General features: G+C 56.6%; 3 protein-coding genes across 5 annotated transcripts; all 3 read left to right on the top strand.

Moving 5' to 3' along the window:
* The first annotated feature begins 1,257 nt into the window (after nucleotides 1–1,257).
* DNAAF3 (dynein axonemal assembly factor 3) lies at nucleotides 1,258–7,010 on the top strand. Its single transcript, XM_013048156.2, has 12 exons — nucleotides 1,258–1,364; nucleotides 1,463–1,551; nucleotides 1,818–1,960; nucleotides 2,326–2,419; nucleotides 3,726–3,883; nucleotides 4,161–4,343; nucleotides 4,499–4,624; nucleotides 4,729–4,851; nucleotides 5,007–5,136; nucleotides 5,753–5,867; nucleotides 6,012–6,086; nucleotides 6,171–7,010. The coding sequence occupies exons 2-12, from the start codon at nucleotides 1,467–1,469 to the stop codon at nucleotides 6,508–6,510; spliced, it is 1,572 nt and encodes a 523-aa protein (XP_012903610.1). The 5' UTR covers nucleotides 1,258–1,364; nucleotides 1,463–1,466; the 3' UTR covers nucleotides 6,511–7,010.
* On the top strand, nucleotides 6,664–11,009 carry TNNI3 (troponin I3, cardiac type). Its single transcript, XM_013048160.2, has 9 exons — nucleotides 6,664–6,924; nucleotides 7,701–7,852; nucleotides 8,102–8,114; nucleotides 8,261–8,347; nucleotides 8,771–8,812; nucleotides 9,105–9,236; nucleotides 9,622–9,711; nucleotides 10,197–10,373; nucleotides 10,862–11,009. Exons 2-9 carry the CDS (start codon nucleotides 7,842–7,844, stop codon nucleotides 10,943–10,945), a joined length of 636 nt encoding a protein of 211 aa, XP_012903614.1. The 5' UTR covers nucleotides 6,664–6,924; nucleotides 7,701–7,841; the 3' UTR covers nucleotides 10,946–11,009.
* Nucleotides 11,010–12,314: 1,305 nt separating this feature from the next.
* On the top strand, nucleotides 12,315–23,347 carry TNNT1 (troponin T1, slow skeletal type). Of its 3 annotated transcripts, none has more exons than XM_045076932.1 (14): nucleotides 12,315–12,372; nucleotides 14,030–14,069; nucleotides 14,179–14,192; nucleotides 14,382–14,411; nucleotides 14,645–14,677; nucleotides 15,384–15,405; nucleotides 17,253–17,313; nucleotides 17,602–17,718; nucleotides 17,924–18,001; nucleotides 20,085–20,198; nucleotides 20,839–20,948; nucleotides 22,405–22,495; nucleotides 22,610–22,650; nucleotides 23,213–23,347. In XM_045076932.1, the coding sequence occupies exons 2-14, from the start codon at nucleotides 14,038–14,040 to the stop codon at nucleotides 23,256–23,258; spliced, it is 789 nt and encodes a 262-aa protein (XP_044932867.1). In that variant the 5' UTR covers nucleotides 12,315–12,372; nucleotides 14,030–14,037; the 3' UTR covers nucleotides 23,259–23,347. The 3 variants fall into 3 exon arrangements, with proteins under 3 accessions (XP_044932867.1, XP_012903612.2, XP_044932868.1); XM_013048158.2 differs by having other exon boundaries at nucleotides 15,387–15,405; XM_045076933.1 differs by lacking the exon at nucleotides 14,382–14,411 and having other exon boundaries at nucleotides 12,340–12,372.
* The last annotated feature ends 1,383 nt before the right edge of the window (nucleotides 23,348–24,730 follow it).

The following is a 24,730-nucleotide window of genomic DNA, read 5'->3' on the forward strand; positions in this document are numbered from 1 at the left end:
ACAGGGTGTAGATTGCAGTGGCCATTCTGCTGGGAAGGCAGGAGATCCCCCTGCTGGACTTGGACATTTCCAGGGGCAGTGGAGGGAGGTGGGGGGTGAGGGCAGAAGAGCAGAAATTGGAGGAGCAGAGGGGATGACACAAAGAATTCAGACGCAGAAGCCAGAGAGAACTTGGTGTGCCTCCCATGAATGTGCCCTTACCCATTTTCTGGAGCCCTGCTGCATAGTCTATTTCCGTTGTGTAAATACTCACAATGTGGCTGATTTCAAGCCACCAATGTGGTCACTGAATATGGAGTCGAGAGGAGATACCTATTAGTATGCTCTCATATAGTAATATAGTATTTCCCAGGGTCAGGATGAAGGTCCCAAAATTTAAGGTGAAGCTGATGACAATCTAAACCACCAGTCATCAAGATAAATAGTATTTTAATACAATAAGAATCAAAATTAACACACACACAAAGAGAGATCCATGACGCATAAAATATAAAAATTTTAAAGATGGCATCTGACTCTGCACTTGGACCGCTCTGCTTCACCGTAATCCTGGCCCTGATTCTCATAAAATTTTATTTAGAAAAGTAGACAGTCAGTGGTCATAGTGTGCCAGTTTGACTTTTTAAACTATTGCGTTAAAATATTATTTCCTTCATTTGTGTACAACAATTAATGTAAAAAACCTTAAGACCATCAACAACAGGAAAGTATAGTAAAATAAGAAGTAATGAGTTTTGAGTGTATATTACCTTTATTTTAATGTAATGCATTTAATTTGAATTTAATTTTAGTAATTAGTAAAACAATTTAATTTTTAGTAATGACTGTGCATAACAACCAGGTCGCGAAATTACTGACACTTGAACAACCAGGGGCCAGTGTTAGCTAGCCCCAGCCCTTCGCTGCTTTTCCCGCCTGGGTGGTAGAACCACGGTGTGAGGTGGGAAGGGGACCCAGAGGTCTAGGCGACGTCACTTTAATTTGAATTAATCAAGATTCTGTTCCTTTCTAGGTCAATTTGAGTCGACCCAGACTTACCCATCCCAGAAAAGTGGATCGTCCAAGGCCCCGCCCCCAACACCCCCAGCTCCGCCCCTTCTCCTTCGCCGTCGTCATGACAACCGCGTCCACACGCCCTTCACTCCCGCGAGCCCTCCCATTGGCCAAAAGTTCGTAGCTGTCCGGTCCCACTCGTTCCTATTGGTCAGTCTATCGCGCCTGTGCCAACCCGCGTACTCCCATTGGTTGACTGGTCGAAAAGGACGGGGGCTCCGGGCAGTTGTGTGTAGCGGGTGTGGAACAGCGGCGCAGCAAGGAGCAGGGAGGGAGGGAGGGGGCGTCCCGGAGTCTTTGGAAAGACAGAGGTGAGGGAGTGTCCCAGGGAGGAGAGGGGCGGTGAGAGGGGCATGGGTGGGCGACGCAGAAACGGTGGTTTGGGACTCTCAGGACGTCTGTTCTGCAGGGCGATGACCACACCGGCAGGCTCGGGCGCAGGCTTCGGCAACGTGTCCTGGTGGGGCCTGTCCCCGGCGCTGGACCTGCAGGCTGAGAGTGAGTCCCCACCCAGGACCGCATCTGACCCATCCTGGCAGGTGGCGCGCTAACGTTCTCCGAGGCTCCCAACGGTGGAGCCGCCCCTCACTGGGCAGCCCAAGTGGCCTCTGAGGACTACGATTCCCAGAATGCTTAGAGGCACAGCTCCCTTAGGAACCTAGGCCAGGAGTGCGAGTCTTGCTGGGAGTTGTAGTCCATCGTTCTGGGGAGGCTGCAGGGGGCGCTCTCCAGGCCACAGACTTCAGCCTGTGCCATCTTGCCAGGTCCTCCTGTGGACTCGGACTTGCGGGGCGATGCAGAGCCCAGGACCCCCGAGCTAGATGTACTGCTGCTGGGCTCCGTGGATGGGCGGCACCTGCTTCGGACCCTGGCCCGGGCGGCGCTCTGGCCTCGCAGGAGGTTACACGTGAGCTGGGATTCTGGGGTCGTTGGAGGGAGGAGAATGAGGATGAAAGCCCAGATACTTGAGTCCTTGAGGAGAAGGGAACTGGAGGCCTGGACTGCTAGGTCCAAGGGAGGTAGAAGCTGGGGACTCAAATTCCTGGGTTGTGGACTTTTGGGTTCAAGTGGGACAAAGAGCCTAAAGACTGGGTGTCCTGAGTAGTGGTGGGGAGGAGGGTTCTGAGGGCCCATACTCCCCTATTTGAAGGAAGGAGGCCAGTGTACAGAATGCCTGGACCCTGTGGAGGGAGGAGGCTGAGGTCTTCCATTCTTGGGTCTCCTGGGAGCCAGGGACACTGATCTCAGAATCATTTTGCTCTGTCTTTCCAGTTCTATGTGCTAGAGAATAATCTGGAAGCTGTGGCTCGACACATACTGATCTTCAGCCTAGCTTTGGAGGAACCTGAGAAGATGGGGTTGCAAGGTGAGTTGCAAAACCTGGTATATTCTGGCCGCCAGCCTCTTCCCTGTGCCCACAGTGGTTCTGGCATTTCTATGGTCCAGTTAAACGTCCTGGTCATTGTTCCCACCTGTGCAAAAATATACTACCTCTTAGAGCCGCTGAGAGAATTCCAGGAAAAAATTCACATAAATTCTCAGCCCCGTGCATGACACAGGGTAAGCATTCCAAACCTCCTGACACAGCATAGGGTCAAAGAAGAACAAAGGACTTCTTAAGAGGTAGCGAGTCTCCCAGATATGGGGAAGGTTCGGTGGAGCTCAGTCCTTCACAGAGCCTCTCCACAGGCCTCAGTGTCCTCAGTTAGAGGCACAAATCCCAGAGGGTCTGCCTTGAGAATGCAGCCCTGGAAGGAAGAGGAGGATCTGGGCAGGGAGGCAGGGATGACAACTTCTCAGTGACAATGACTTTGGCTTAGCACCTTGAGGAGAGTCTGGATTGAGACAGTCTGTTCAAATTCTGGCTCTGCTTGCTAAGTGACCTGGGGCTAGTATCTGCCGCTTTCTGGGCCTACATTGTTTCTACATTGATAAAATGGAGATCCTAAAAGTTCTTTTCCCATGGAGTGCTTGTGAGGATTCAATTGGAAAACAAAAACAAAAACAAAAAAACACACAGCTCCTGGCTTATGCTATAGACTCAGTACCTCTTAGTGCTGATTATTGTTATCACGATTATGGGTGGTAGTTTTTCCTTAATATCCCAGAGCACTCAGGATACATGGCACACACTTCACAGCACACCTTGTAAAAGCCTTTGAAGGAACTAGATCTAACTAAGGGTATATGGTTCTCTGTCTTTAAATAACTTTAAGATTCTCAAACCAGTAAATGAAACAATTTACATATTGATAGAGATTCGTTGATACAGATGTATATGTTCTAACAACTAAAGGTATATAGTTCTCTTGTAAGATTCCTGATTAAAATGGAACAATTTAACACTGTACTATTTTAGCACCCATAAATCTCCATTTCCACCCCGATCTATATATAACTTTTTCTTTTTTTAAGGCAAGGAAAATTCGAACATGAAATTCAGGTTTGGGCTCATCTGCAGGGTGGGGAAGACTAGAAGGATGCCTAGATTAGGTTTAAGTTATTCATGTTTGAGGGGTGGATGAGGAGTTGGCCAGTATCCCTTATGCTCACATGACTATGACATCATAAGATTACTATAAAGAGGGTATGCGTCACCCACACGGGTCCAGTTTCTGGCTTCCCTCCGCTACTCCCCCCACTAATCCGCCCCTCTCTCCCCAACCCCCCAGAGAGGAGCGAGACCTTCCTGGAGGTGTGGGGGAACGCGCTGCTGCGCCCCCAGGTGGCCGCTTTCGTGCGCGCCCAGGCCAAGCGCCTGGTGCACCTGGTTCCCGAGCCCGACCGCCTGGCGGAGCAGCTGCCCTGGCTCAGCCTGGGCGCCCTCAAGGTGCTGTCACCGCCCAGGATCCGAATGGCCACGCGGAGAATGGAAATGGGCAGCCCCAAAGGGTTTTCCCTGATGGAGTTTGAGCCCTAGCTCCCCAGCTCCCAGTGTGGGATGTGACTTGGGGGTGGTTTCTACTCGCTGAACTGCAGTTTCTTCATCTGAGAAATGGGAGAACGGTTCCCACGCCCGGGCTCGGGAGGGAGGGAAGAGCGGGAGAAACGGCTCTCCCTGCAGCCCCCTCTCCCTTGCTCTCTTCCCACGCATGCCGGCCGTGCAGTTCCGCGAGCGCGACGCCCTGGAGGCTGTGTTCCGCTTCTGGGCCGGCGGGGAGAAGGGGCCCGAGGCCTTCCCCATGAGCCGCCTCTGGGACTCCAGGCTGCGCCACTACCTGGGCTCCCGTTACGACGCCCGGCGCGGTGTCAGCGACTGGGACTTGCACATGAAGCTGCACGACCGCGGGGTGAGGGCCCTGGGAAGGGGGCTGGAGGCCCCATTTCTGGATGTGCAGGAGGTGGGGCTGAGAGGCTGGGGGCCCGGACTCCTGAGTCTGAGTGAGGAGGGGCCGGGGGCCCATATACCAGATTTGCTTCGACCTCTGTTCGTCCTCCTACCCAGGCCCGAGTCATCCACACTCGCGAATTCCGGCGTTGGAGGGACACTGGTGTGGCCTTTGAGCTCAGAGACTCCAGCGCCTACCACATGCCGAACCGGACCCTTGCGTCAGGTCGCCTCCTGAGTCATGTGCGTGTCCACTCCCTACCCTGTCCAGTCGTCCTTTTCGGGGACACAGGAACTGGGGTCTCCAACATTGACCTCACTTGCCTCTTCTCTCCCTTCTTCCCCAGCACGGAGAGCGTGTCGCAGCGCGCGGGTATTGGGGGGACATCGCCACGGGTCCATTCGTGGCCTTTGGCATTGAAGCAGATGATGACAGCCTCCTGCGGACCAGCAATGGACAGCCAGTCAAGGTGTGTGACCAGAGGTGCTGGGGCTGGGGGACATTCCGCTGTTCTGTACTTTCTCAACCCGGTCCGGAAATCCGAGCTAGCCTGGGCATTCGGGGGAGGGGTGGGGTACTCTAGGCCCTGCCGGGTCACGGGGGCTGTGCCTCTTCTCTCCCCAGACCGCCGGTGAGATCACGCAGCACAACGTGACAGAGCTGTTCCGAGAGGTGGCCGCCTGGGGGCGCCCAAGAACTGCCCAGGGAAACCCCGAACAGGTGCACCAGGACCAGGATGGAAGACCAGAGCGCGGTAAGCGTCCGCATCAGCTCACCCCCCTGAAATGGGAGTTGAATGGTAAAGAGGGCACATCATCCTCCGGGCAACAGTGGGACCCGGACCTCCATCCCAGGCTTCAGGTATTTCATGTCCGAGCACGTACCAATATGGTTTCCAGTGTCTGAACAAGTGATCTCCTGTTCCTGACATTGTCTTTTTCTTTCTCTGTATTTCTCTCTTTCCTAAATCCTGACACCATGTCATCTTTCTGAATTCCAACAGTTGTATTCTAATCCTACCTGCAGAAGTCTAAAAGAGCCATTCTAGCAAGGTGCTGGGTCCCAGCTCACCTTTGGAGCCCCCCCCCCCCCATTCTGGTCATGCCTCCTTGTAACCATCCCCCAACCTGGCTCTTCCTTGGTGTCTGGATGCCCTTTATGGCCATGGGCCACCCACTCTTTCCCTCTCTTGAGTCTCAGCAGCCTACTCTGTAAAATGGGTCTGCTTGCCACGCTGCTTGCCGGGCTGCCCTTCCCAGAATTTTCCAGGAATCCATCTATGAGAAAGGATGAGAAAGGGCTTCAGGACAGGCAAGGAGTATTTTCTCCAAGCTTTGTGGGTCGGCCTAACTCTGCCAGTTCTTCCCCAGCTGCTCTTGCCCCGGAATTCTTCACTGTGCACTTCCTGCCTCTCGGCTCTGCCCAGACACTTCACCACAAAAGCTGCTACAAGGAACGGTTCCAGCTTCTCTATGTGGCCTGTGGGTAAGAGAGAGGTTCCCAGACTTCACTCCCCAAGCTCCTCCTCCTCACACCTAGGATCCTTAGTCCCCCAGCCAGATCCCCCAGCCCCACTCCTCTCTCAGGACCTGGAAGTCTCAGCCTTGGCCCTCCCTTCCCTCTGCGCAGGATGGTGCATCTTCTTAGCCCAGATCTGGGGGCCACCGTGGCCCCTGGAGGACGCCTGGTGGTGGAATTAGCGCGGTGAGCCAGCGGAGGGCTGGGCAGGGAGCGTCCAGGCTGAGGGCTGGAAGCCAGGACCCCTAACGGCCCCCTTCTTGGTTTCAGATACCTGGTGGACCTGCGGCAGGAGCAGCTGCAGGGGTTTGCCAGCCGGGTTGAGGAGCTCGCTCGGGCGGCTGGGTTCACCCTACTGCCGCAGGCCAGGCCCTTGGAGACCTTCGCGCGCTTCCACAAGGCCCCAGACTCCACTTGTGGCACTGGCTCCGCTGTGGACTCCATGACTCCGCTCCCTGACGTCCCAACCCCGCCCCTTGAGGACCTGAGCCAGGCTCTGGAAGGCGGGACCCCACCCCCTGAGCCCCTCAAGCGGCCCCCAGAGTCTCCGGCTCTACCCACAGAGTCAGACTCCACAACCAGAGAGTCTGAACCCTGTCCCCATCTCTGACTTGTAAAGTCAGGTCCTGGAATTTGAGCCCGCCTCTAGAACACTCAGTTCTGTTCTCAGCAGTCTCTATCAGCTCCAGAGGTGTTGCTGGCATTTCAAATTATCGTCCTGGGATTCTGTGTTCTGTTCCTAGAATTCTAGATTGTTCTTTTAGAGTTACATGTTCTGCTCTTGAGACACCGCCTACAGAGATGGGCCCTGAGTCTCAGGCCCTCTGTGTGGTCTCCTTGTCCCCCAAGGGATGAGGGAATTGCTCTCCAGGGCTGTTCAACACCCCCAGGAGCCCAGTAAAGAGAGCGGGGTCCTCTTCTTCGTGTGCCTCTGTGTCTTTCTGGTCTTCAGTCTTGTCTCCAGGACTAGGACACGGGATGAGCTAGAGTGGTCAGGAGAGACCCAGTTCCTACTGAACCAGAGGTGAATTTCTCCTTACTGTTTCTCCAACTGTTGTGGCCTGAGAGTCTGGGCCATACCTGGATCCTCAAATAAATCAACAAATTTTATTGAGTGGCTAACAAGTTTCGGATACAGAAACTGACCATAGCTCTTAGGAATATTGCAGTCCAATGTGGGGATGAGGCTCAGACTCCTGGGTCTGAAGGAAGAGGAGCTGAGGGTCTGGACTCCTGGGTCTGAGGGAGGAGGGGGCTAGATTCTGAACTCCTGGGTCTGAGGGAAGAGACTGGGGGTCTGGACTCCTGGGTCTGAAAGAGGAGGGGCTGGGGGTCTGGAATCCTCGGTCTGAGAGAGGAGGGGCTGGGGGTCTGGACTCCTGGGTCTGAGGGAGGAGGGGGCTGGGGTCTGAACTCCTGAGTCTGAGGGAAGAGGGACTGGGGGCCTGGACTCCTGGATCTGAGGGAAGAGGGGCTGGGGGTCTGAACTCCTGGGTCCAGAGGAGGGAGGAGGGGGCTGGGGGCCTGGACTCCTGGGTCTGAAGGAGGAGAGGCTGGAGGTCTGCACTCCTGGGTCTGAGGGAGGAGGGGCTGGGGGTCTGGACTTCTGGGTCTGAGGGAGAGAGAAGAGGCTGGGGGTCTGCACTGCTGGGTTTGAGCTCCCAGGCCGCCAAGGTGGAAGGGTGACCCAGCTGGACAGCAGCCCACCCCACCTCTCACGCGCCTGGTTATCTCACATCCTGGGCAGGGGGAGGAGGTGGCAGCAGTATATTTAGTCTCAGTCCACGCCCCTTATCTCAGTGTCCTCAGTGAAGCTTGAGCAGCCCAGACAAGCACGAAGTCCCGGGGGCTTTCAAGGTCACCCGGGGCGTGCCCTCACTGACCCTCCAAGCGCCCCTTGCCCTGTCAGTGCCTCCTGCAACCCCTGGCCCGAGTCTCAGCATGGCGGACGAGTAAGTGCAGCTTGGTAACTGGGACTCCCAGAAGCCCTAGGCGGTGGGGGGTAAGACTGCAAGGCTGGACACAGAGTCTGAGAAGGGAGGTGGGGACAGCATCCCTGGTATCTGCAGGAGGGAAGAGTTTGGGAATCAGGGCTCCTAGGATCTTAGGACGGAGGAGCTGGTAGGCCTTCCTCTGGGGTCTCTTAGACTGGAGGGGACACAGGCCCACCATTAATCCTTTCTCCCGGTCTCTCCCTCCAGGAGCGGCGATGCGGTGAGAGCGGGCACAGGCGAGGGGCGACCGGCAGGGGAGGGCGCAGCAGGGTGGGGCCTGGGACGGGAGGCTGCAATCCCAGGAGACGACGTGGAGGGGGGAAGCGGGGGCCCGGCGGTGACGCGGCCCCGTTCCCCCAATCCCAGGCGGGGTGCCCGCCCCCAGCTCCGGCCCCGATCCGACGCCGGTCTTCTGCCAACTACCGCGCGTACGCCACGGAGCCGCACGCCAAGGTGAGGAGGGGGTTGTGCGGGTCGGGGTTCCCAGTCTGCAGAGGTGGTGGCACCTAGGCATGAGGGCGGGACCAGAGCCTTAGATGGGGCGGGGCTTTGCTCGTAGGCGGTGCCTAGGAGCATGCCACTCTTTAAGGGCGGGGCTTTGCAGAGGGAGGGCTCGGATTGGTGAGACCTGCCTATGGGCGGAGTCCCGTTGTCCGTGGGAACTGCGATGCTTAGGGTATAGGGGGCGGTACCTAACAGATCAGGGCCCAGGATTGGTGGGTGGGGAGAGGGGCGTGGCTTCCCGTAGGTTTGGCCAGAGTTGGAGGCAGGTCCAAAGCCGGACCAGGTGTGAGGGAGTGGCCGTGAGGCCCCCTGCCCACCCTCCGTCTTCAGTTCCCCACCCTCACTATTACTGGCTCCATTCCACTCCGGCAGAAAAAGTCCAAGATCTCCGCCTCGAGGAAGCTGCAGCTGAAGGTGCCGGTGGGCCTGGAGCGGGCGCCTAGGTGTCCTCAGGGTGCTTGAGGTTTGGGGATGTAGGGGCGGGGCCTTCGATGGCTAGTGAGCGGGGCTCGAGGTGGGCAGTCCCTCTACAGGGGCGGAGCCTTGGAACGATGAACCCGACTTTGAAGGGGAGTAGCCCTGCGGGACAGCTGATCTGTCCTGGGCCTAGAGAGAGGGCTGTCCTGGCCAGGGCGGCTTCCCCCGTGTGGCGCGGCCCTCATCCGCTGTCCCGGGTGGGCTGCGGTCCCTGGCCTTCCCTCCGCAGACCCTGATGCTGCAGATTGCGAAGCAAGAGCTGGAGCGGGAGGCGGAGGAACGGCGTGGAGAGAAGGGGCGCGCTCTGAGCACGCGGTGCCAGCCCCTAGAGTTGGCCGGGCTGGGCTTCGCGGAGCTGCAGGTACCGACTCTTATCAGGGACCCCTGCCCAGCTGGGGATCCGAGGTTCCTAACGTCCGCTCTCGCATCCTTGGGGCTCATGGGTCGAGTCACTATGCTCCACTTCTGCTGGGGACCTTAGGGTCCAGCCTCCCAGTCCTTACCCTCAGGAGTTTAGAAATGTGGCCTGTGGCTGCCTAGGGTCTCAAAATCCAGAGGTTGATTTCTCCAGCTCCAATTCTGTCAGATTCTCAGGACTCCTGGCTCCTAGCACCCTTTCTTCGAGCTGCCCCAGAGTCCGCTTCAAACTGTGCCTCCAGGACCAAATCTCCAGACCCCAAACCCCTCCTCCCTTGGACTCAGGAGTCGGGGGCCCCCCACCACATATACCACAATTCCTTGACCAGGACTTGTGCCGACAACTCCACGCCCGCGTGGACAAAGTGGATGAAGAGAGATACGACGTGGAGGCGAAAGTCACAAAGAACATTGCAGAGGTTGGGGGGTCCCGGGCAGTCTTGGTCTCTTCAGGGTAGGGTCTCGTGTCTTACCCCCTGCAGCTGCGTTTGCAGACACCAGGAGACCCAGGACAGCTCTGTGGGTCTGGAAGGGACGGGGCAGAAGAATGAATAGAGTGGCTAGAAAGGCTGGTTCAGGCGGAAGGGACAGCACACAGAAGCCAGGAGATGGGAGACTGTGGAGCCAGAGCATCAGGGGTTGATGCGTGAGCCCAGGCATGGGTTGGGAATCATGGAACGCCTGCAGCTGGACCGGGATGTGTCAGTGCCTTGCTGAGAGGAAACGGGGCAGATCGGGGAGGACTTACAGTTACTGATGAGGCCGGTGGATTTTTCCCCGAAGGCAGTGGTTGCTGAGCCTCCTTAGGCTTGGAGAGAGGAGGGAAATGTAGAGTGGACGCATGGGGTATAGGGGGGAGGTGGATGGGGGGGCAGTTTCCACCTCCCCTTATCACTGCCCCCAGATCGCAGATCTGACCCAGAAGATCTTTGACCTTCGGGGCAAATTTAAGCGGCCCACCCTGCGGAGGGTGAGAATCTCCGCGGATGCCATGATGCAGGCCCTGCTGGGCACCAGGGCTAAGGAGACCTTAGACCTGCGGGCCCACCTCAAGCAGGTGAAGAAGGAGGACACAGAGAAGGTGAGTGTGGCTCGGGCCAGGAAATGGGCTGCTCCGGGGAGAGGGTGCTGGGACAGCAGTCCTTGGGCCTCAGCTCAGGGCAAGTGGCACTTGGAGTTATGGGGAGAAGAATCTGGTAGAAGGTCCTCTGGCACCCCTCTAGGACGGGCTAGAAGGGCGAGAAGAAGACAGAAGCTGGAAGAGGAAAGCAGGAAGTGTGTTAGGGAGGAAGGAAGTAGCAAGGAGTTGGGATGTCCATGAGAGAAAAGTAGTGCATGGGGGGAGGCCAGAAGGGGAAGATGAGCCTGGAGGCCTGCAGTGTGTGAGGATGATGGGGTGTTCCTGGGGGCAAATTTGTTGGGATTGCCTGGGGGACGAGACATGTTCAGAACCAGATCCCTAGGCGGACATCCGGAACACCGTGGTCCAGCAGGCTGGAGGGTGGCCGGAGTATATTTGAGAGACTGTCGACCAGGGGGAGACCCTAACCCTTGATCGCATTCCCCTAGGAGAACCGGGAGGTGGGAGACTGGCGGAAGAACATCGACGCGCTGAGCGGCATGGAGGGCCGCAAGAAAAAGTTCGAAGGCTGAGACCGCCTGCCCCCTGAGCTAGCCCTGGAGGCGTCCCGGAGTAATAAAGTTGCTCTTCAGGCTAGGAGCGGCTGCCTGTCTGCTGCCTGGGGGGTGAGGTGTGAGGCGGACGAGAAGATGGAGGAGGGGAGGGCCCCCCAGAGCTACACCATACCGCAGGAGCGGAGCTGGGCTGCAGAACGGGGAATTCTTGGGGTGTCCAGAGATGCCCGGACCAAGGCTCAAAAAGAGACACCCAGAGACACAGACAGAGCCAGAGACCCATGGAGTTGGGGTGGGGGGGGGGGAGACAGAGATTCCTAGAAAGATGTGCAAAGAAAGGGACGCTGGAGAGGCACTTGTGCATCACAGGGCACAGAGATCACGGAGACAGACATGGGGACCCAAAGAGGGAAAATGACAGAGATGTGGAGGAGGATGCCCCAGAAAGATCTAGAAAGATAGAGACACAGATCCAGAGCCAAGGAGAGAGGGAAATGGGGTCACAGATAGAGACCTATAGATGGATACTGAGAGTGAGGCAGATTCACAGAGACCCCTGAGGAAATGCAGAGACAGAAATGTGCGGGGAGACCCGGAGAGTGAAAGACACAGAGGCAGAGAGACGCAGATAGAGCCTGAAAGCGACCCAGAGAGAACCCCCAGAGAAATGCCCCAGAAATAGACACAGAGATGGCCGACTGTGAGAGACAGAGAAACGGAGAGGCAGGAGGGGTGGCCGGCTCCCCTAGAGTTCAAGGTCATGGCTTGGCAGGGAAACGGGTGGGGAGGAATACCAAAACAGATCAGTGTCAGATGGAGGTGGGGGAGTGTGAGGTCCAGCGGGCCTGACACCACACCCTCTCCCCTCCCCCAGCGCACACCTGCTTCCCCACTTTAGCGCCTGTTGTCACCAGGGTGGAATCCTGGTGGCAGACAAAGGGGTGGGGGCAGGGAGGGGGGAGACAGAGACGAACAGATGGGGAGTCACAGAGACAAAGGAAAGAAGGACAGCGTCGGAGAGACACAGAAACCAGAACCAGAGCCATATAAGTGAAAGCAGCCCCTGTACCCCTTTTGTCAACAAGTATTCTCCAAGGGTCTATTGTGTGCTGAGCCCAGGGACCTCAAAGCATAGAGCACAGTCTGCTGTAAGGGGTGGGGAGCCCAGAGGTTGGAGGTCACCTGACCCAGCCTGGGTTCAAGGTGATGCCGATGGGGTGGAGGGGTCCCCAAGCAGCCAGGAGGTCTGGGATCCTGAATGTGAAGCCAGACTGGGGGCAGGGCAGCCCTTGAGCTGGGACTCGAGGTTGGAGAAAGGAATTCTCTGGCCCTCCCTCTCCCCTGGGGGGGCGGGGCCGAGCCTCCCCTATAAACCCCAGGGGTGCTTCAGCTCCGTCAGGAAGGCTCTGTCCCAAAGCTCGCGGACTCTGCAGACCCAGCCTTAGGTAACGGTCTTGGGGTCTCCAGGGACTTTGTCCTTGAGGGAGAGAACAGGAGGGGTGGGAGACATGAGGGGTGTGATGAGCTATAGGGCTGGAGGGGGTACAAGATGGAGGCTTGGGAATTCTGGGGAAGCTCGGGCTTTTAGGGGACTGAAGACAGAGTTATTAGGATTTCAGAGTTCCAGAGTCTGGGGTTTCAAGATTGGGGTGTCCCAGAATGGGGCATCCTCAGACCTAGCAGGTCTGAGATCTGATTCTGAGGGAATCTCAGAAGATGGGAGTATCTGGGCTTGGATGGTCTGGGATTCAGGACAGGGAGTCTCAGACTTTGGGGGTTTGAGAACTGAGGTCTCTGAGTCAGAGGTCTTATGACTGGAGTTGTCAAAATTTCGGAGCATCGTGAATACATCTCGGAGCTTGGGCATCTGGGTTTTGGGGTCTCAGGATATTGAGGCTTCAGAACGTGTTGAGACCTAGGGCATCAAGAGCTGAGGATATCTGAGCCCAGTCTGGAGTCTCAAGAATTGGGGTTTCAGACTCTGGAGACATGGGGACTTGCTTGTCCCCAGAAACCAGGGGGATCACCAGTTGGGGTGTCAGGATCTGTGGATCTCAGGATTTGGGGTGCTCTTAAACCTGGGTCCTGTGGGTCCCGGGGGATCTCAAAGATGGTGTGCTGTCTATGTAGGGCTCAGGATGAGGTCTGTGGACAACCCTCCTCCCCAGTCTGTGGGTTCTGCGGCAAGGAGGGGACAGGTGGGAAGATAACGAGCGGGTGGTGGGGTGGGGTGTGAGAGGGAGTTGGTGTAACTAATTCTCCCAGGGGCCTCCCCCCCTTGAATCCCTTCTTAGGAAATGTCCTCTGTTTCACCATGTAAGACATCCCCCCTGAAATAGCCTTTGGTGGGGGTGGGGCAGCTATTGTCTTCAGGCCACCATCCCTTCCCAAATACCTTCTCCTAATCCCCACTCAGATCAGGTTCCCATGGACATGTCATAAGACAAAAGAGGACAGCTGTGGTGGTGGAGGGGCTGAAGCAACAGCTTTCAGGCAGTGCCCCCCCCTCCCAGAGCCCTCCATTTCAGACCCCCCAGCACCCTCCTCCCTCAGACCCAGGAGTCCAGGCCCCCAGCCCCTGCTCACTCAGACCAGGAGTCCAGTCCCCAGGCCCCTCCTCCCTCGGACCCAGGAGTCCAGGCCCCCAGTCCCCTCCTCCCTCAGACCTGGGAGTCCAGGCCCCCAGTCCCCTCCTCCCTCAGACTCAAGTGTCCAGGCCCCCGGCACCTCTTCCCTCAGACCCAGGAGTCTAGGCCCCTAACCCCTTCTCCCTCAGACCCCCAGCCCCACCTCCCTCAGACCCAGGAGTCCAGACCCCCAACCCCTGCTCACTTAGACCAGGTGTCCAGTCCCCAGCAACAACCCCCTCCCACCACCACCACTCAGACAAGAATCCAGACCCCCAGCCCATCCTCCCTCAGACCCAGGAGTCTAGACCCCCAGCTCCCTCCTCCCTCAGACCCAGGAGTCCAGACCCCCAACCCCTCCTCCCTCAGACCCAGGAGTCTAGGCCCCAGCCCCTCCTCCCTCAGATCCGGGGGTCCAGCCCCCGCCCCTCCTCCACTGCGACCCCACCTCACTCGCGTGTTCTCTGGTCCTCAGGTCACAGGATGTCGGACACCGAGGAGCAGGAATATGAGGAGTGAGTGGCGCAGGCGGGAGGGCTGGGGGCGTGGAGACGTGGGACACTCTCCCACCTCCAACACGTGTAACCCTGCCTCTCGCCCTTTCTTCCCCACCCCTGCCCTCAGGGAGCAGCCCGAAGGTGAGTGGGGAGTGGGCGGGCCTCGGTGGCCTGGGGACACGCACGCGGGGGGCGAGAGGACACCGGGGTCGCCCGCTGCCCCCAGCGCCCACCCCCCGGCGTGGCGGCGCCCCTTGCGTGCCCTCTCCGCACGGCCTGCGGCCCCGCGGGGCTCCTGATCCGCCTTCTCTGCCCCCGCCCCCTTTCCAGAAGAGGAGGCTGCGGAGGAGGAGGAGGAAGGTGAGGCCTGGCCCCCCAGCAGGTCTGCAGCCCCAGCAGCCCCGAGGGGCCGGGTGGGGTGGGGGGGGGCGCTGGTCGGGGCGGGGCCAGCGGGCACTGGGCTCGCTACCGCCCGGGCTTCAGGTCCTTTAACAGCCTCTCCCCTCTCTTTCCTCTCTGCCCCCCACACCCCTGCGTGGCCGCTCCCCCTCGCTTCCCCATCCTCGCTTCTCCCCCTGCCTCCTCCTCCCTAGCCGCCGAGGAGCCGGAGCCGGTGGTAGAGCGAGGTGACCGCGGCTGCTTCGCTTCCCGAGACGGATTTCCTCGGGCCCTGACCCCTGCGAGGACCCCCTGCGCCCCCGTAACCCGCCCAGGCCCGGTCCTTTAAGCCCCGGAGAGCTCGCGCGCCCTCTGGTGTCCACGAAGGGAAATAGCCTCGCTAAGGCTTTAACCCTTTCCCTTCCTTCTTAAAGGGACCGACACCCAAGCCTTCTCCCCCAGACTGGAGGAATACTTGTGGAAGGGTTGGATGTTTGCAGACAGGCATTCCCGACCCTGTCATGTTTTACCCCCATATACATTCAAAGGTTGGGGCCCAAGATGCAGAAGGGGCTCTCCCTGAGAGTCTGGGTTCCTGTGTCCCCAGAGGGGTTGGGGGTGGCGACACTCTGCAGGGCTAGGTGTAAATGGAGAAGAGCAGGAACTCTGGGTATGTAGAAGGAGGAAGGCCTGGGGGGTTTGGACTCCTGGGTTCCCAGAGAAGTGGGAGGGGGAATCCCCACACCAGTTCTGAATGTATATCTGAAGCGTGTGACCCTCTTCCCTCTTTATGACCACCCTGATTTCCCTTCTCCCCTCTTCTACCCCGACTCATGCGTCTCCCCCAGACCTGCTCCTGGGGGCTGTGGCATGGAGGAGGGGCTCCCTTCTCTGGGTGTGTCAGCCCCACCCCCATGAACTCTTGCTAATCATGTCTTTGTATCTCCCCACTAGAAGAAGAGCGCCCCAAACCAAGGTGAGATACTATAGGGCTGGGAGGGTCCCAATCCCATCCTCCTAAATATGTCCCCCACTCCCAGAGACAGGGCATGAAAAAGGCAGAAAAGGAGAGTGGGGCACTTGGAACAGGAAAGGACAGTGATTTCTTCTTTCAATGAATGGTTCAGAGAATGGTCCATGGCATCTGGTAGGTCAGATCCCATCGGCTCTGTTGGTGAAACAGACTGGGATCCAGTTATGGTAGCACACACCAGGGCCCTATATTTGCCCTCGGCAGTCATGGAAGGCTTCCCAGGGGAGGAGATTCCTGAATCACTAGCTGAAGAAGGTGGGAGGGATATTGTAGAGGAGAAAGCTGACGGGTACATGCCTGGGGCAGTGGCTGGATCTAGGCCACTTTTTGGGGGAAACAGATACAGACACAGGTCATTCTGATGACGAAGTTCCTAAACTAGGCAGATCTGTGGAGGCCATGAGAGCTCGTGGAGGCAGAGGGTCCTGGAGGAAGAGAGACTGAGGCCAAAGCTTGGAGATGCAGGGAGGCAGCAAGCTGAGCATTAGGAAAGAACCTAGAAGCAGACTTCTGTGGGCTGCCATGGGCAGTGGTGCCAATTCCACTGTGGCCAGAGTGTAGAGTGTAAGAAGGGATGGGGTCGTGCGGGGTTTTGAGCAAAGATGACTTTGGGTCAGATCTGAGAGAGAGAGCAAGGGGGATCAGGGAAAGCTTGTTGGAGAAGGGAAGGCCTCAGGGGATGCAGTATACCAGGGGAAGGGCATTGCAGGTAGAGGGAACAGGATATGCAAAGGTCCAGGGGTGCAAAGGCACATGCCATAGCCAGGGAACCATGAAATGTGTGTGTCTGTGAGGGAGGAGAGAAGTTGCTGGAGGAGTTGACTGTGATCAGGTGAGAAGGGCTGTGAATGCTGGGTTGCTTGGGCTTTGTCTTAATGGTGAGCTCTGAGCTAAAGTCAGGAAGGGAGGTGAGCTGAAGGTGGACAGCCAGAGGCTGGGAGGCCAGGAGGAGGTTGGCATGAAGGTTCACAGGAGAGTGGCTGAGGCCTGAGCTGGGCAGGGGGCGTGGGGTGGAAAGGGGAAACAGACTGGGGAGATGCCTAGGCAAAGAGGCCAGGACTTGTCATTGGGGCAAGGGGAGGGAGGAGGTGGGCATCACCTGCCCAGGGTCTCGGCTGAGAACCGGAGGGGCGGTGCACTCTCCCCACCCCCCCCTCCATCTTGGGGAGGTTGATGAGCTCTTTGGAGGCATGGTATGTGAGAATGCGGAGATGTTCAGGAGACACTGGTTAACCTGAGTGTGGGATCTCAGAGAGAGCCTGGGCTGGAGACAGAGAGAGATTCCTGTGAATAAATAAAAGGGTGAAACCCTTTAAAGGGCTCTCTGGGGATGAGGAGACAGAAGTGGGACAGCCAGTGGAGTAGGAAGCAAATCGTCTGAAGGTGCTGTCTTAAAAACCACAGAAGCACCCAATACGATTTATGAATTTAATGCAAGCCACGTGTGTAAATATATGTATTTTTACAAGTCGCATTTTAAAAAGTAAAACAGAACAGGAAAACAGGTAAAATTAGTCTTTGCCGAATTTTTTATTCAATCCATTAAATCGGAAATTTAATCATTTCAACAGGTAGATGATAGGAGACATTATTAGTGAAATATATTCCATTCTTCTGTTTGAACCAAGTATTCAAAATCCAGTGTGTTTCTCAGACAGCCCAGGGAATGTCGATTCGGACCAGCCCCCTGTCAGGTGCCCCAAACCACGCTGGGCCGTGGCTGCCACACTGGTCAGGACAGCTGGCGGGGAGCTCAGGCTGCTCAGTCTTTCCCCCTTCCCACCCGCCAGGCCTATGGTCCCACCACTGATCCCCCCGAAGATCCCAGAAGGGGAACGTGTGGACTTCGATGTAAGTAAGGGACCTCCAGTCCCCAGGTGCCTTTGTGCAAATTAGGAAGTGGTGCCGCTGGCTTTTCCCTCCTTTCAGAGCCTCCTAAATGGACCCAAGGTGTCCCCTAGTGCCCCTGCTGGGAACATCACCAACAGCAGCCCCTGGTCCCCTAAACGGCCCAGGCCCATGTCCGTTGCAGGGAGGGCCCTGCCTCGATGCGCCTCAGAGGGCACACAGGTGGGTGCCCGGTCCCCCTCACTGCCTGGAAGTGATGCACCCCCCTACCCCCACCCCTGCATCCTGCAGGACATCCACCGGAAGCGCATGGAGAAAGATCTGCTGGAGCTGCAGACGCTCATCGATGTGCATTTTGAACAGCGGAAGAAAGAGGAAGAGGAGCTCATTGCGCTGAAAGAGCGCATTGTGAGTGGAGGGAGGCGGAGTTCCGCAGCATCTTCCCCACCCCGGTGCCTGTGCTGTGCCATCCTGTGGCTGGGAGTGCTTCCCGTCCAGTGCAGCCCCGGGGCTGTCCAAGTCGGTGGCCATACTCAAACTAGCTCATCTCTGCTCTTGACCTCCTTGGGGATGGGGCAACCCTGCACCCCCTCATTCCTCTCCCTTCCCCCAGGAGCGGCGCCGGGCTGAGAGAGCTGAACAACAACGCTTCCGAACCGAGAAGGAGCGTGAGCGTCAGGCCAAGCTGGCGGTGGGTGCCTCTCCTGTCCTGTGAGACCAAATGCTTCTTCTTAAGCCGAATGCTCTATTTCCCGTTCATGATCTTTTCTGCAGTCCTGAGGAAGGCAGGACTTGCACTGTGTTATTCAAGGATCTTTATGTTGGAAGGGACAGAAACCCTAACCCAAACTGAGTTCAGAAGAAAGAGAATTTTATTGGCTCATATAACTAAGAAAAAGTAGAATGTTATTGGTTTCCGGTATGGCTGGATCAAGGAACTCAAATAAGATCACAAAGACCCATCTTTTCTCTTCCTATCCCTGGTCCCATCTTTCTATGGACACTGGGGGTGATGAGGTCGTCATGGGTTTGCCTGGGATGTTCCTGGTCTGAGCCCTGAAAATCCCGTATCCCATCAGTCCCAGGTGAACCAGATGGTAGGTCACCCAACTGGACACCCCGTTCTCAGGGGAGGCAAGTGACTACCAGCAAATCTGGCTTTCATTCCTCTTTTATCTGTCTTCTCCTTGATTCTGGGATAAGTTCAGATTGGTCACCTGTCCATCTTGGAGCAAATTGCTGGCTAGTTGTAGGAGGTTGGTGAAAATACTCCCATTGGTGTGGGCTTTGGAAACATGATCTGCCACTTGAATCACTTTAAAAGATTAAGAGTAGGGTGACATGGTAAACATCCTACTGGTCTCCCAAAGATGTTCTCATCCTAATTCCCAAAATCTATGCATATGGTACCCTGCATGGCAAAAGAGACTTTGCAGGTGGGATTAAGTTAAGGTGGGAGATAATTCTGGATTATCCAGATAGGCCTCGTGTTACCACAATGGTCATTGGAAGAGGGAGGCTGTAGAGTTGGAGTCAGGGATGTTTGAAGATGCTGCTCTACTAGCTTAGAAGACGGAGGAAGGGGCCAGGACCCAAAGAATGCAGGTGAGAAGTATGGGGCAAGAGAGTGACTTTTCCCCTAGACCCTCCACACTGTTTACTCCTTGATTACAGCCCAGAAGACTCGTTTCAGACTTCTGACCTGCAGAGCTGTAAGGCGATAAACTTGTGCTTTTTTTTTTTTAATTTAAGATTTTATTTACTTATTTGACAGACAGAGATCACAAGTAGGCAGAGATGCAGGCAGGGAGAGAGGAGGATGCAGGCTCCTTACTGAGCAGAGAGCCTGATGTGGGACTTGATCCCAGGACCCTGGGATCACAACCTGAGCCGAAGACAGAGGCTTTAACCCACTGAGCCACCCAGGCGCCCCACTTGGGCTATTTTTTTTTTTAAGATTTTTATTTATTTATTTGACAGAGAGCACAAGCAGAGGAAGCGGCAGGCAGAGGGGGAAGCAGACTCCCCACTGAGCAGAGAGCAGGACCTGGGGCTTGATCCCAGCACCCTGGGATCAGGACCCGAGCTGAAGGCAGATGCTCAACTGACTGAGCCCCCCAAACTCCGTGCATCCCAAACTCATGCTGTTTTAAGCTATTAAATTTGCACATTACAGCAAAGCAATAGGAAAGAAATTCAGATGGAGTGTGCTGGACGTGCCAGAAGCCATTGTGCCCGCCTCACCAGCGCTTTCAGTGTGGGGAGGAGCTGGGCTGGACAAGCCACTCTTTCTGGAACATGGGGCTGCCTTCATTTGACATTCTAGAGCCCCATCCTCAGGCTCAAGGCCATGGCCCCTTTAGTGTGCTGAGTCCCCCATCCCCATCCCCAGTCACCCTCTTGCATCCTCTGAGACATCATTCTTGTCTCGTGAGAATAAAGGAGACAAAGGCCCAGAGAGGGGGACTATCTGCACTGAGGCACATAGCAAGCTCGGCACAGGCCATTCAGAATGGAAGAATGCAGAAAGAAGCAGGAATATCCCTTACCCACTGTAAAAGTTTTGCTTGGGGGATATTAAGGCCCAGAGAGGAGAAGGGACTTGTGGGTGGTCACAGTCAGGCCTGGATGGACCCGGAGCAGTATGTCTGCATTTAACCTGTTCTGGCATTGACTTTGTCTCGTGCATTGGGTCGATGGATCCCTGTGTCACTCAGACCCCTTCCCCACAGGGGCTGGGCCAGCCTTCTGGGTTAACTCCTTTCTTCCCTCAGGAGGAGAAGATGCGGAAGGAGGAGGAAGAGGCCAAGAAGCGGGCGGAGGACGACGCCAAAAAGAAGAAGGTTCTGTCCAACATGGGAGCCCATTTTGGGGGTTACCTTGTCAAGGTGAGTTCAGCCTGCTGGGACCTAAGGTCTGTGTTCCCAGGGAGGAGGCAACTAAGGGCCTAGACTCTTGGTTCCTGATGGAGGTGGGGGTTGGGAGCCCCAACTCCTGGGTCTGAGGGAGGAGGGGCTGGGGGTCTGAACTCCTGGGTCTGAGGGAGGAGGGACTGGGGGTCTGAACTCCTGGGTCTGAGGGAGGAGGGGCTGGGGGTCTGAACTCCTGGGTCTGAGGGAGGAGGGACTGGGGTCTAGACTCCTGGGTCTGAGGGAGGAGGGGCTGGGAGCCTGGACTCCTGGGTCTGAGGGAGGAGGGGCTGGGAGCCTGGACTCCTGGGTCTGAGGGAGGAGGGGCTGGGGGTCTGAACTCCTGGGTCTGAGGGAGGAGGGACTGGGGTCTAGACTCCTGGGTCTGAGGGAGGAGGGGCTGGGAGCCTGGACTCCTGGGTCTGAGGGAGGAGGGGCTGGGAGCCTGGACTCCTGGGTCTGAGGGAGGAGGGGCTGGGGGTCTGGACTCCTGGGTCTGAGGGAGGAGGGGCTGGGAGGAGGGGTCTGGACTCCTGCATGTAGTGACATGGTGGTGAGGAGCCCAGCCCTGGGGTCTGATCTATCTCACAGTTCAGTGTGTCCCCTTCCATACCCTCAGGCAGAACAGAAGCGTGGTAAGCGCCAGACAGGACGGGAGATGAAACTGCGCATCCTTTCTGAGCGTAAAAAGCCTCTGAACATCGACCACATGGGAGAAGAGCAGCTCCGGTAGGTGGGATGGGGGGCTCAGGGTGGGAGGGGGCTGGTTGGAAGACGGCGAGATAAGGGGACCCCTACAAAGCTCTGGGAGGGTGGATCCCAGGTCTGAGCCCTGGCGCTGTGTGACTTTGGCTAGTGCGTCTCTCTCTCTGGGCGGGTGCCCTGTTTTCTTCCCTGGGAGACGTCATTGATATAGGACCTACTTTTTGTGGGTATCATGAGCTGTAGAGTCTGGGAGGGGATATGGTGGGAAGCCAGACAAGATGGCTCACTAAAAGTTAAGAGATTATGTTGACCTATTGATGTGCCCTGGAAACTCAGAAAGGCCCCATCTTTACGTGAATTAAAGCCAGACATGCTGGTGAGAAATTTCCAGCCAAGTCTCTGCCCTGTGGGTCTCTATCTACCTCTTTACCTCCCATTCACAGAACAGCCCACGTCTTGTGATAAGCCACCAGAGGGAAGGCTGCAGAGGGCTGTTCCTTCTGGGCCCTTAGTGGTAGCTTGATGTTCTCTGGTCTGGGCATGACTTACGAAGTCCAAAACCCCCACCTCCCCAGAGGCAACACAGCGAGGGGGGCTGGAGCTCAGCCTCTTACACACTGTGGGATCATAGGCACGTTATGTAATTTCTCTGAGCACGTTATGTAATTTCTCTGATGATGATGATGATGGTGATGGTGGTGATGGTGGTGATGGTGGTGATGGTGATGATGGTGGTGATGGTGGTGATGTTGATGGTGGTGGCTGCCACAGTCATGCCCTCACAGTCAACCCTGTGATGTAGATACTATGATTATCCTCCTGTTAAAGATGAGGGACCCGAGGCACAGAGAGGTTAAATAGCCTCTCCAGGGTGGCACAGCTGCAAGTGGAAGAGCTGGGATTTGAACCCTGGGAGGCCTCGGGCAGCAGCCCGTCCTTGCCGCTGGTGTTACAGTGCTGCATGTTCACCAGCCAGCTCTCCAGGGGCAAAAAGTCCTGACGGTAGCACTTGCCCGTTTCTGTGACGTAACTGCTCCCACCATGCAGATTTAAAATTATCAGTGTGAGGGGTCTGAGCACTGGAAAAGACGTTCAGGGTTAGGGTTGGCTCTCAAGGTGTTTGCATGGCTCCAGGACCAGCTTGGGAGAGGGAAGCAGGATCCTAGAGGAGGTTACTTGGCGAAGGTCACAAGTCAGAGAATGGCAAAGCTGGGATTTGAAGCCAGGCTTCCTGACTCCAAAGCCTGGGTCCTTAGCCGTGACATCGTTCTCCCTTGGGGAAGAAGGAATTTTGGATGTGGAGGCGGCGGGCAGGGTCTTAAGAACCCTTTCCTTCCACTCACCTAGAATGTTTCGGCCTTGGATATTAACAAAATGGCAGTAGTGACGCCCACTGAGTCTCTCTGGGTGGCCTTGGGTGGTTCTGTCTGGGCCGGGGGTATGGGCCAGCCCCTCTCTGACAGCCCTTCTGGCCCACCAGGGAGAAGGCCCAGGAACTGTCGGACTGGATCCACCAGCTGGAATCTGAGAAGTTTGACCTGATGGAGAAGCTGAAGCAGCAGAAGTACGAGGTGAGACCCATCTCACAGGGAGGAAGGCGGTGCAGTGTGGGGGTAGATGAAGGGCAGGGGCTGGTGGGTGCGTCCCCACACAGTCCTCCCAGCATTTCCCTCTCTCCTGCACAGATCAACGTTCTGTACAACCGCATCAGCCATGCTCAGAAGTTGTAAGTGTGCCTCCCCAGACTGGGGTGTGTCTCTCCTTCTCTGGGCCCCCACCCCTCTGTGCACCTGGTCCCTTGGGCCCTCAGCCCCCTGCAGCCCCGAGGACAGCCCCTGCCCCAAGTGTCAAAGGCTGAGACCCCGCGCCCCGTAGCTTCTGTTTCTTGCTCTTCCTACTCCGCTCCCCTCTCCTGCTCACTGTTCATCTCTCCTGTCTCCCACTTTCTGTCTCTTTCACCCCAGCCTTGGCCCCTCTTCAGTGCTGCCCACTCCCATCTCCCATCCCTCCCTTCCCCCCAGCCCCTCCTCCTCAATATCGCTCAGCACCCGTGGGAACATCCTGAGTTCACCCCCCAATGTCAGCTCCCGCAGGTGCGTGGGAGTCCCCCACACCCCATCAGCCACCCCATCCCTGTCACTGAACAGAGAGTGCATTTGCCCTGCCCCTTCCTCCGGGAGACAGGGAGAGTGGGAACTGGGGGGCAGACTTCTGAGTTGAGGGCAGGACCCCTCTCAGAGGTTGGGGGAGCCCCTCCTTCCTGCCATCCTCTCCCTCTTCTTCTACAGCCGGAAGGGTGCAGGGAAGGGCCGCGTTGGAGGCCGCTGGAAGTGAGGGCCTGGGGCTATGCGCCCAGCAAGTCTCAGAGCCGCCGTTGGAGCGTGGGTCCCATCTGTGGTTGAAATAAATGCACCTCGCAGACACCTGCCCAGTTCTCTGGCTGTCATTCCCACCGGAATCAGTGGTCACTCTGACCTCGAGCCTGGAGAACCTGCACAGTCCCTGTGGTGGTAGGTGACCTTGAACCCTGCGCTGCAGGGAATGCCACAGGGTACGTATGGCCCCTTTGGAAACCAGTCTGGCAGTTCCTCAGAAAGCTAAGTGCCTGGTAACTCCCCTCCCGGGTGTTTGCCCGCTGCAAGGGAAAACATGTGTCTGGCCACATGCGCAGTGGGCACCGACATGGGCAGTAGCATTCCTCACAGCAGCCCAGAGGTGGAAACAGCCCCAACATCCACCAGCTGGGGGGTGGGTAGCAGGCGCTACCACGCGGGGAGAGAAAGGGGCAAGGTCTTGACACACATCACCGTGTCCACAACTCTCAAAACAATCACGGTGCTCGATGATAGGGGCCAGAATCAGAGGGCCACAGCCTGTGTGATTTCCCGCATGTGAATTGTCCTGAGGGGCAAAGCCATGGAGGCAGGAAGGAGACTGGCGGCTCCCAGCGGCTGGGGGAGGGCACATGGGGGGCTGAAAATGCTTGAAACTGGTGATGATGGTGACACACCCAACCTTGGGAGTATACAAGGCCACTCAACACTCTGTTGTTTTTTTTAAAGGTATTATTTATTTGAGAAAGAGAGCATGGTGGGGGGAGGGTCAGAGGGAGAAGCAGTCTTCCCCCTGAGTAGGGAGCCGGATGGGAGGCTCGATCCCAGGACCTGAGATCATGGCCAGAGCTGAAGGCAAATGCTTAACTGACTGAGCCACCCAGGTGCTCCCCTGTACACTTTTTTTTTAAATTGTATTTTTAAAAAAAGATTTTATTTATTTATTTGGCAGACAGATAGAGATCACAAGTAGGCAGAGAGGCAGGCAGAGGGAGAAGGGGGAGCAGGCTCCCTGCTGACCAGAGTGCCCAACATGGGGCTCGATCCCAGGGCCCTGAGATCATGACCTGAGCCGAAGGCAGAAGCTCAACCCACTGAGCGACCCAGGCGCCCCTAAATTGTATTTTTTAAGTGATCTCCATGCCCATCCTGGGGCTCGAACTCACAATCCTGAGTTCAAGAGTCTTGCACTCTTCCGACAGAGCCTGCCAGGTGCTCCGTGAACTGTACACTTTAAAGAGGCTTTATTTTTTTTTCTTTTTTGGTGTAAATTATATCTGAATTTTAAAATGCAAGACCAGCACACATCAAACACCATGTCAAGTTGTTCACGGGACAAGGGAACACTCTTGGTGACAAAGCAATGCCCACCACTTGCCGCTCTGCCTTTGGGACCTTCAGGAGGCGAGGACCTACCTGAGCATGTAGGTCTGGCTCCTGGGCCCAAAATCACAACTATCAGTGGCTTAGAGA

This window comes from Mustela putorius, unplaced genomic scaffold, assembly GCF_011764305.1.
Source record: "Mustela putorius furo isolate JIRA1106 unplaced genomic scaffold, ASM1176430v1.1 tig00000196_pilon_pilon_pilon, whole genome shotgun sequence".
NCBI classification, from domain to species: domain Eukaryota; kingdom Metazoa; phylum Chordata; class Mammalia; order Carnivora; family Mustelidae; genus Mustela; species Mustela putorius.

Excerpts from the sequence above, each read along its gene's own strand:
- TNNI3 (XM_013048160.2), top strand. Across the intron at positions 8,813-9,104 it reads CGAGGAAGCTGCAGCTGAAG|ACCCTGATGCTGCAGATTGC; the intron begins GTGCCGGTGGGC and ends TTCCCTCCGCAG. Across the intron at positions 10,374-10,861 it reads AGAAGGAGGACACAGAGAAG|GAGAACCGGGAGGTGGGAGA; the intron begins GTGAGTGTGGCT and ends GCATTCCCCTAG.
- DNAAF3 (XM_013048156.2), top strand. The coding sequence starts at position 1,467 with ATGACCACACCGGCAGGCTCGGGCGCAGGCTTCGGCAACGTGTCCTGG. Across the intron at positions 4,344-4,498 it reads TGAAGCTGCACGACCGCGGG|GCCCGAGTCATCCACACTCG; the intron begins GTGAGGGCCCTG and ends CCTCCTACCCAG. Across the intron at positions 6,087-6,170 it reads CTGGTGGTGGAATTAGCGCG|ATACCTGGTGGACCTGCGGC; the intron begins GTGAGCCAGCGG and ends TCTTGGTTTCAG.
- TNNT1 (XM_045076932.1), top strand. The coding sequence starts at position 14,038 with ATGTCGGACACCGAGGAGCAGGAATATGAGGA. Across the intron at positions 20,199-20,838 it reads TTGGGGGTTACCTTGTCAAG|GCAGAACAGAAGCGTGGTAA; the intron begins GTGAGTTCAGCC and ends CCATACCCTCAG. Across the intron at positions 22,496-22,609 it reads TGAAGCAGCAGAAGTACGAG|ATCAACGTTCTGTACAACCG; the intron begins GTGAGACCCATC and ends TCTCCTGCACAG.